Source organism: Leopardus geoffroyi, chromosome A1 (genome assembly GCF_018350155.1).
Source record: "Leopardus geoffroyi isolate Oge1 chromosome A1, O.geoffroyi_Oge1_pat1.0, whole genome shotgun sequence".
NCBI lineage: Eukaryota > Metazoa > Chordata > Mammalia > Carnivora > Felidae > Leopardus > Leopardus geoffroyi.
The window spans coordinates 82001947-82012194 of NC_059326.1; the positions used below are offsets into that span (position 1 = coordinate 82001947).

The 10248-nt window shown below is 55.7% G+C and overlaps 1 protein-coding gene across 12 annotated transcripts in view; it reads left to right on the plus strand.

Moving 5' to 3' along the window:
- Positions 1–10248, plus strand: part of MCF2L (MCF.2 cell line derived transforming sequence like) — a 133080-nt gene that overhangs the window by 93481 nt on the left and 29351 nt on the right. For all 12 annotated transcript variants that reach the window (XM_045482433.1, XM_045482438.1, XM_045482432.1 and 9 more), the window contains one exon: positions 3337–3427. In XM_045482433.1, the coding sequence (XP_045338389.1) occupies positions 3337–3427 (91 nt within the window). The remainder of the gene's footprint in view (positions 1–3336; positions 3428–10248) is intronic.

Sequence of the window (10248 nt, forward strand, 5' to 3'; positions counted from 1 at the left end):
GCTGTTCCGGGGTTGGAGACCAGTGCCTGCGCATCTGCCGGGCCGTGGGTGCCCTGTAATGGGGACACTTCTGTGTGGCTGCCAGCCTCAGACTATGCACTCTGCTTCTCCCACCGCCACCACCTTCAGTGCCACCAGCCCAAGGGTGGCTTCTCAGTGATCCAAGCATGACCCGCCCTGTCCCCCGGGCCTGTGAGGTCAGAGACCTGCGGGTGGGGGCCAGAAGCAGGGCTCCACTCAGTCCTTTCCTGGGTGGGCACAGCCAGACCCTCCTTCTCAAAGCGGGGGCGGAGCTACAGGACCCTGCTGGCCTCGGCCGCTAGGGCAGCCCCCGGGCAGCAGTTGTGTGGGCACGGTGGAGGCCAGAAAGGTCTCCACGTCCTGAGGGTGCTTCTGCTCCCTAAGTCTGTGCACCCGTGGGCCAGTGTTCACTCATGTGGTGGTGGACAAAGACAGGTGTGCAAGAGGGGGCTCCTGGGCCCCCGGCCGGGTCCTGGCCTGTGGGTAGCCTCACTGTCTGCTTTTGGGGTCCAGTTTCCCTCAGCACGCCCCCCTACACCTGGGTGTGGTGCAGGGGCCTCGTGTAGGAGGCAGCCTGGGAACGAGACGGGTGGGAGCGTCTGCTTCCTCCCACGGGGCAGACTTGGCCTGGGAGGCAGCCTGCAGGTGCCTGGGAGCACCCAGAGCCAGACCACGGGGCTCACCCACTCTGCGTTGTGCTGTGTGAGGCTGGGCAAGCGACCCAGTCTCTCTGTGCCTGCTTTCCTCCTCTCTGGGCTGGAGATATCGTGGTCCCTACCTCATGGGGCTGCTGTGAGGAGGAAAGGACAGGGATCTGCCCATGGCAGCCCCAAAGCACAAGAAATTCCCCTCCCAGAAAGCAGGTCCCAGCCTGGCCGGGGAGAAGGGGGCCAGTGGCTGAGCACATGGTGGCTGCAGCACAAGGAGCGCAGAGCAGTGTTCCAGTCGATGTACAGTTCCTTCTACGTTTCATGTCCAATCGTAATTTCATTTTTTTAACCTGAGCTGTTTTTTGTTGTAGTCTTATCAATGCCTGCTTGTGATGCTGGTCTCCCATCACAACCATGACAGTGTGGAAGGGACACCGGGGAGGCATTGGGGTCACCCTGCCTTGCGTGGCCAGCGCACTGGCCCTGCCTGTGCCTGTGTATTTGCATAATCGCGAACACACCACTGAGGGCATTGGGGTCGCCGTGTGGCCAGCACAGTGGGCTCTGCATCAGGAATGGGGTATGTTTGGGCCACAGGAGAGAATGCTCCGGGTTCAGAAGCTCAAACCAGTGGCATCTGAGGACTGATGTGGAATGGTGCAGGGAACCTACCCATCGTGGTTGACAGGATGACCCCAGCGGGATCAAAGCCCCGTTTCAGGGAGAAGGGGAGACCCTGAGTCGGGCCCTGGTGCTCTCGGGAACAAGGCAGTGTGACGTCCATGTTTTCCAGGCACTGGGTGGGTTTACAGAAACACCCCCATTGAACCCTCCCAGCAGGGGACGCTGTTTTGGTGCCCATGTTGGGAGGGAGGGAAGGGAGATGATTCATGGGGCCTTGAGGGGGCCTGGAGCCTTCTCCTGCCTCCAGCCCCTGCGCAGCGCCCTGCCCCTCCTGGCAAATGGCATGGATCTGCCAGTGGCTGGTGGCGTGCACAGTGCAGACAAGTGTTGCTGGGCCCTCCGTTCTCCTCCACGTCAGAAAGAGCCCAGGCGGTAGTCTGAGCTCAGGGCTTCAGAAGATCACAGGTGGACCTCGTGGAGAGGCTGTTGTCGGAACGTTGAAGGAGGGTGTGTGGGTGGTCGGGTGGGGGAGTCTCAGCAGAGCACGTGGCGTGGATAGAGCTCCAGCATTCCCAAGACACCGTTTCCTCCCGTCCCGGCCATGGGCCCGGCTCCCCCGGGACAGAATTGGGACCGCCTCCCACTGACTAAGGGCTAGGCCAACACAGGCCAACACCTGCTTGGGGCCACGCAGAGAGAGCGCGTGCCCAAGACGGTACAGAGCTCTGGGCCCCCGCAGCCGGCCCTGGACACAGCTTGGGACTCAGCCCAGGACCAGGGCTTCTGTCCCCACAGCTGCCTCACTGGGCTGCCCAGCCTACACCAGGCACGCTGGCTGCAGTGTGTGGGGAGCCCAGGCCCCTGGCACTGAGGCTCAAGTGACAAACCTTCCCGGCAAGAGAACTAAACCAGCTCAGAAACAGTGCCATTGGGGGCGCCCCATGCCGCTCAGAAACACCATCACGGGTCTCTCGCCGTGCGGGCACACAGGGGCTCTCGTCTCCATGGCACAAAGGCTGCTCTGAACGAAAGCTGGCGTCTGTGCAGATTGCTATAAACGGGCGGGTGTGGGTGAGGACACAGAGCCAGCAGCACCCCTGCGCATGCATTCTGTGCGTCACCATGACCCCCTTTGGGTGTAAGAGGGACGCGTGGGCATCATGGCCCAGCCAGCAGAGCACTTCCAGACGGCACCGTCTGCGTGTGCTCCGTGTAATTCTGATTTCCTCCAAGACCCGAAAGTGGCCTCCTTGCCTCTGTTCACGGACTTGCGATTCAGCATCAAGTCAGCACCCTCTTCCCTCCGTGTGGATTGGCTGGCGGCCACAGCTGCACAAGCGGCTTGGGCGTGAAGTTCCCCAGCGGAAGCGGGCCTCCCCATTGGACGCTGTGACTCAGGTTCCTGCGCTGAGCTCAGAGGGCAGGATGGGGCTGTCATTGCACAGTGTCTCGGTGTCATCTTTATCACAGATGCTGCTGCTGCAAGGAGCCATTTCTTGTCTCCTGCTCCCAGCAGATGCTTGTGAGCCTGTGGACGCCTCGAGGGTCTTGTCCCAGAAGCACAGCAATGCCGTGCAAAAGGACTTTATAACGTAGACACACACGGTGGCCTCAGATGCCAGGACTAACCTGACGTACGGGTCACAGCACTTGTTTTGGAGAGCTTAGCCAGCTGGTCAACCGGGAAAGGAGAACCATTGGCTCTTATGCTGGAAGAGAAGTCTTCGGAAAGGGGGGGTGGTGTCTGCCAGGGTCTCTGCCCTGTGCGGTGGCCTGGGCTGGGCTGGGAATGAGCGGCACACAGGAAGTACCTGCCCGTCTCCAGACAAGAGCAGGTTCTAGAAGCTGCCTGGACAGGGCTCCTGGAAATGCCGCGTTCTGTGCTATGCGGATTCTGACTTGGCCCGCAGCTTACCGTGCAGCACAGAAACGGCACAGGAATTCTGGGAGGAGCCATCTTATTGTAAGGTTTGCCCAGAGAGTTCACAAAAGCCTGTGGCCTGTGCACACTAATTGTAGATCTCTCTCCTCCTCGTTTCAGCTTGCAAGATGCTGGCATTGGGTTCATCCTGGTCATAGACAGAAGGCAGGACAAATGGACGTCGGTGAAGGCGTCGGTCCTGCGAATAGCCGTAAGTGTCGGTGCCCGGGTTGTGACGCCCTCCTCTGCTTGTCCCCTGGGCCAGGTGACCGCCGGGTGACAGCACTGTCTCTCTTTCCTACCTGTCCATCTGCCTGGTGGTGGTTTGTGTGCTGCTGGCCCGTGCCGTGCGGTGCTCTAGCCGGGCTGCCTGCGGCAGGGCCAGGGGGCACTAGGGACCGATGACCCCTTGGTCTGTTTGACTTGTTGGAGCAGGTGCACATGTGTGTGCATGGTGTGTGTGTGTGTGTGTGTGTGTGTGTGTGTTCTCAAATGACTTCACTCTTAGGGGGCCTGTGATCATTTAAAAACAGTTCCACCAGTTTGTTTCTGACTGTGGACTATGTGGGATGCTGAGGATTTAATGTGTCTTCATTCTTTTTTTTTTTTTTGGCAGAGAGAGAGATTGAGAGCACTAGAAGGGGAGGGGCAGAGAGAGGGGGAGGGAGGCGGAGGGAGAGAGAATCCCAAGCAGGCTCCACACTCAGCCTGGAGCCTGACTCAGGACTCAATCCCATGACCCTGGGATCATGACCTGAGCTGAAATCAAGAGCTAGACGCTCAACCCACTGAGCCCCCTCAGGCACCCCTAATGTGTTTTCATTCTTTTTAATACTTATTTGTTTTTGAGAGAGAGAGAGAGAGAGAGAGAGAGCAGGGGAGAGACAGAGAGAGAGGGAGACACAGGATCCAAAGCAGGCTCCAGGCTCTGAGCTGTCAGCACAGAGCCCAACGCGGGGCTTGGACCCACAGACCACGAGATCATGACCTGAGCCAAAGTTGGATGCTTAACCAACTGAGCCCCCCAGGTGCCCCAATGCGTCTTCACTCTTACATGCAGCACAAGGCCCTGAGCTATGGGACGTCCAGGATAGAAGGGAATCTTCAGGCTACAGGTTTGAAATTGTATTGAACGCCCTTTTCGAATTGACTTTCTACTTTTCAAAAGGGCCATACTCACCCCTTAGTTTTCCTGCTAAATGAGATGCCTGGGCCTTCCTGGAGCCCACCCCTGCATCTAGCCACTGCCATCTTACACGCGGAAGGACGGCAGCTCTGTGGTCGTGGCTGTGGCTGTTTCCACTCCAGGCCACTGCAGGTCGTGGCCTGCAGTAATACAAGAGGGAAGGGGCCTACCCACGAGCTCCGAGTGGAGTGCTTGGCCTGCCCTCACGCCCGGCAGCCCAGGGACTTATGGCAGCAGGGAGACCAGAGCACCCGCAGCCGGGTCGCCGGCTGGGACGACTCTTAAGAGCCCAACCCCCAATGGAATGAAATTCTCCTAAACTCTCGCTCTGGGTCTTGTCATCTTTGCCTCCGGGCCTCCGAGAGGCCACTGTGCTGTGGCTCTGGGTGGGGTGAAGAACCAGTCCCTCCCCCCAAGATGGCTCATCGTCCATGGAAACAGCACCTAAGGCTTGTACCTGCTCGATTGCTACACTTGCCATCATTCTGCAAACCTGTCCTTGGGCTGCAGGGGGCGCCCCTTGTCTTTCTGAGAAAGTATCTCCCTACACCGCTTGGTACACTTCCTGTTCCCTGTCCCTTGTTATAGAATCACCTTTCCTTTAAGATCCCGTGAGGCCTACAAGTACTTTTGATATGCCGTCAGCAGTAAATAGCCAGCATGTCCATTTCATTATTTTAAATTTAAAAATACATTTGCATGTGATGTCACGTGGCAGGCTAAATTAAGAATTAAATTGTAGGGGCGCCTGGGTGGCGCAGTCGGTTACGCGTCCGACTTCAGCCAGGTCACGATCTCGCGGTCCGTGAGTTCGAGCCCCGCATCAGGCTCTGGGCTGATGGCTCAGAGCCTGGAGCCTGTTTCCGATTCTGTGTCTCCCTCTCTCTCTGCCCTTCCCCCGTTCATGCTCTGTCTCTCTCTGTCCCAAAAATGAATAAACGTTGAAAAAAAAAATTTTTTTTAATAAATAAATAAATAAATAAATAAAAAAGAATTAAATTGTAAGAGGGGCGCCTGGGTGGCGCAGTCGGTTAAGCGTCCGACTTCAGCCAGGTCACGATCTTGTGGTCCGTGAGTTCAAGCCCCGCGTCGGGCTCTGGGCTGATGGCTCAGAGCCTGGAGCCTGTTTCCGATTCTGTGTTTCCCTCTCTTTCTGCCCCTCCCCCGTTCATGCTCTGTCTCTCTCTGTCCCAGAAATAAATAAACGTTGAAAAAAAAATTAAAAAAAAAAAAAGAATTAAATTGTAAGAACCAGTGGGACAGATGCACAGTAGACTTAAGACAAATTTCTTAAGTCAGTAAGTCCGTCCTGGGTCGAATGTCAAGACATAACTAGTCAAGTATGTCATTGTTTATAAGACTGTTGGGGCGCCTGGGGGGCTCAGTCGGTTGAGCATCTGACTTCAGCTCAGGTCATGCTCTCGAGGTTCATGAGTTTAAACCCCAAGCTGGACTCTGTGCTGCCAGCTTAGAGCCTGGAGCCTGCTTCAGATTCTGTGTCTCTCTCTCTCTCTCTCTCTCTGTCTCTCTCCCCCCTCTCTGCCCCTCCCCTGCTCATGTGCTCTCTCTCTCTTTCAAAAATAAATAAACGTTTAAAAAAAGAAGGTAACACTGTTGCAATAACATTTTTCCAAAATCTAAATAATCTCTCCAGTTCTTTTACATTTGTCTACTATGGATCTGACTCCCACTCAGGCACGTCACCATGTTGCAAGTGCACAAGTCAGCCTCTTTGCCGTGATGGTCACGGGCATCTCCCCTGTGCTGGGAACTGCCCTTCTGCCCCTCTGCACACACGCTGCTCCCTGGAAGGCCTCACGCCTGCACGGCAGGCAGCCTCTGCTCATCTTTCTCCTCCCTGCGTCCCCGCCTCCCTGCGTCCCCGCAGTGCCGTGGTCCACATGGTCTCCTGCTCTGGAAGACACCACTACTCATCACAGCACATCACAGGTTCCTCAAAGTGCAGCCCATCTGCGTGTGGCAGGCACCCGGCCAGGCCCGGGTGAGACAGGTTGGCCGTAAATGTCTCTCACAGCCATCAGTCACTCCTGGCTAGAAACAGGAGAGTCCCCAGACACAGGATAGTTTTGAAGAAATAGATAAATTATTTTTAAGAACTGAAGTACCTGCGAATGTGCCCTGCGGGCCATCCCTGTGGTCCGGGAGGACCTACCTGTGTTGGGGGGAGGTGGGGACAGAGCTCTCCACCTGCCAAGGGCAATCGCGGTTTCCTTTGTCATTGGCTTTGTGACCAGGTGGACTTCTAAAACATGCTGACTCATCTTTAAAACTTTGTTTTGTGAAATCATAACCGAAAAGTTGCTGTTTGAGTTTTAATGTTTGCACAGATTTGTACGTAATAAAAATACAGGTTTTTGAAGTATCCTTCTTCCTAGAAGTCTTGGGGTTCCCCAGTGGTGGTTTAGAAATTGTCGAAGTTAATATTTTCCCAGCAGAATCGCCAAGAATTCTCGGTAGCTTCAATTCTTTCTGATGTAAGGATGCATTGATCATATAGGGCCAACCATGCTGTGCGTGTACTCAGCACGTGTCCTGGGACTCTACCGTGCTCCCGCCGCTGTATGAGGCTTTGGGTGTTGGGGGTATCAGCAGGGAATGAGCTGGAAGTATCAGCCAAGTGGGGTGCTGACAGTTGACAGAATGCCGTGATGTGGGATATGACCAGAGGTGGCCAACACCCAGGGGGGGCCCGAGGCGGTGCCGACCCATCCTGTGGGGAGCTCAGGAGGCTGTGAGGCAGGCCCCATTGCCTTTCTTGTGCATGTGCCATTTCCGAGCCAGGGTGTGGGGTGTGACCGCCGTGGCTCTGCCGTGGGGACAGGAGGCAGGAGACAGAGCAGGCACACCAGTGCCAACGCCCGGTGCTGTGAACCTGCACCACCGGCTGCAGCTGGCCTGTGCTCCACCCAGGGGCTTTGGGGAAGCCAGGCCAGCGCCCTGGAGAGGGTGTGTTCCCCTGCCCTGCACTGTGGACGGTCCCCAGGGCACCTGGGCCACCAGCTGCCACAGGTGCGATGAAAGCAAGCTGGTGGCACCGAGGCTCCATCTCCAAATGTGTCTGGCCACCCAAGTGAGACACGGCACTTACGTAACATGCTGTAATGCGGCTGTTCCCACTACCATGTGGGCAGCTCATGAGCAGAGCCCCCGTTGTGAGGTGTTCTTTCTCCTTGTTGGATGCCTTCAGCTTGACTTGAAATAGAACACAGGGAGGCAAAACCCAGAGTCCCCAAAATCAGACGTTCTGTGTCTGCGTCAGCTCTGAGGTGTTGGGGGCAATGGGCGCTTGCCTGTCACGTCGTGGTCACAGCCGGTGGCCTGTCATGTTGTGGTCATAGCCAGTGGCCTGTCATGTGGTCACAGCCAGTGACCTGTCACAGTCGTGGTCACAGCCAGTGGGCTGTCATGTCGTGGTCACAGCTGGTGGACAAAGGTGGAAACAAGGAGACATAGAATGAGGATACATTGGTTCAAAGTTTGCACCATCCTCGGATGAATAAACCTTTTGAGAACTACCTGAGCTAGGATTCCGTTTCACACATTAGCCCACCTGTCCTAGACCACGTGTGTGTGAGAGTGTGTGTGAGCATTTGGGTATTTATAACAGTGTACGGGTTTACGTTTTGAGCTAGCCCAGTTCAAGCTCCGTCTATACCGTAGAGCATGCTGCTGAAGAAGGTTCCGGCTCTAGGCATTCTTAGTCTGCGCGGGGCAGGAATGTGGTTCTTGCCGGGAGGCCGTTGTCATCCGTGCATGCAGACAGGGTGCAAGGCGACATATCCGGCGATGCAGGGTCTTTAGGGCATCCAGTAAATATGCCACACATGGCAAAATAATACTGCATTAAACAAGGTAGTGAGTTCCTGCCTTGTGCCACTTCCTGGAGTCTAAGCACAAGGTGCTGAGCACTGATGGTGAAGACAAAGCAGTGTGAGCCCCAGGAGGGCTTCCCGGTGGAGGTGACACTGGACAAGAGTCAGAAGGGGAGGAGGAGCTGTTCAGCAGGGAGAGGACGATGAGCATGCCCCTTGGAGTGTAAGCAGAGGCAGGAGGTCAGGGGGTGCAGGGGTGAAGGGCAGGTTAGCAGGCGGGGGCATGTCCAGGCTGCAACCTCACCCAGGGGTCAGGAACAGAGTGGGCCGTTGGGAGGTGCAGCACTGACCACGGCATGGCCAGCTGTCTCTGAACCAGTCTTCGTGTGTCCCACATACTTCCGCAGCCGAGAGGAGCTCACAGGACACAGAGCCTGCGGAGGCCGGAGGGAACAGGGCTGGGCCCGTTCTCGCCGCACCGCAAGGGGAGAAAGCAGGTAGCCCAGGGCAGGGCAGCTGGGGGTCAATCAGCCTGGCACACCAGTGGGTGGGTCCTGGGGGTGGGGACAAGTCCACGCAGAGTGTTCCGGAAGGGCGTGTGGACAAGTGTCCTTCCTTCAAGTTTGGCCCTTCTACATATTTTTCATTGAAACGTCTGTTCTTGCATGATGTTCGCAAGTGTCCCCAACACCTACCGAAGGGGTGGCCTTTGCTGCCCCTGTCTGGAGCCCCTGCATCCAGACCTCATAGGAACAGCCGGGCAGCAAGAGGCCTGTGCTCGCTGCCAGCCTCCCCGAGTTGTGCCCTGGGGTTATCAGTACACACACCTGTGCTTGGTTTCTGCCATTGCCAGGCAGACGGAGTCAGTCAGGCTGAGCTGCTCCATTTTATGGATTAACTGTGTAACGCGGGCCGGACAGCTGTGCTCTGAGCACACCTTCAGAGAGTTCCTTGAACTGGAGACAGGTTTCAAACAGTGTTCCCCAGAGCACCAGGATTCCGGACATTCCAGTGTATGAGTCGGCGTCAGCTGTGCGTGTAGATACACACGCGTCTCTAGGAATGTTGATCCAGAAACCACTTAACTCTCTGTCTCCAGATGACATTTGTGTGGCCATCACACTGTGCATGTCCCTAAGTCAGCCAGGGTCAGCCCCAGAAAATAAACAATTTTGTTTCAGTGTCTTAGAAACCTACTACAACCCTTTTATGGTCACTGGATTACTAAGTTACAAAAAGATGTTATTTTGTAGCCCTCATCCCCAATCCTCTATCTAGTTACTTCTGTTTTGCTTCATGTATATTTTTGAGAGAGAGACAGAGCACAAGTGGGGGAGGGGCAGAGAGGGGCAGAGAGAGAGGGAGACACAGAATCTGAAGCAGGCTCCAGGCTCAGAGCTGTCAGCACAGAGCCCGACACGGGGCTCGAACTCACGAATCGCGTGATCATGACCTGAGCCGAAGCCGGACGCTCAACCGACTGAGCCACCCAGGTGCCCCCTGTTACCTCTGTTTTTAAAATATGACTTTAATGTTGGTATTTCCCCAGCTCTCAGTTCAGAGGGTTGGTTCCAACCCAGAGAAGGTTTAATTACTGCTCTTTGTGGTCAAAGTATGTGTTTGTGTAGGTCGTTTAACGCCTTCTCACGTGACCGCTTCCGTGTTGAAGAATCGGGGACCAAAGCTGAGAGGAGGCAGGGGAGGGAGTGTTTTCCACCTTCAGCAGTGGGATCTATGTGCCTGGAGGAGAAATGAGGGTGATGAAAACCATCTTGAAATTTAGAAAAGATGGCTCACTGTCATCTCTGCAGGGAGACTTTTAAGGAGCTTTTTCCTTAAATAGTGGCAGCCAGTTTCCCAGAGGCCAGTAACAGGTTCGAGCAGCCTTCTCGTCACAGGTGACCCAGAACGTGCCCACGGGCTCCCACCTTCAGTGTCGTTCCTCTGAGTCCTTTCTGTTCTGCTCAGAGGAGTCAACCTGCATGAGTGCCACCGAGACACTAGGGACCTGGC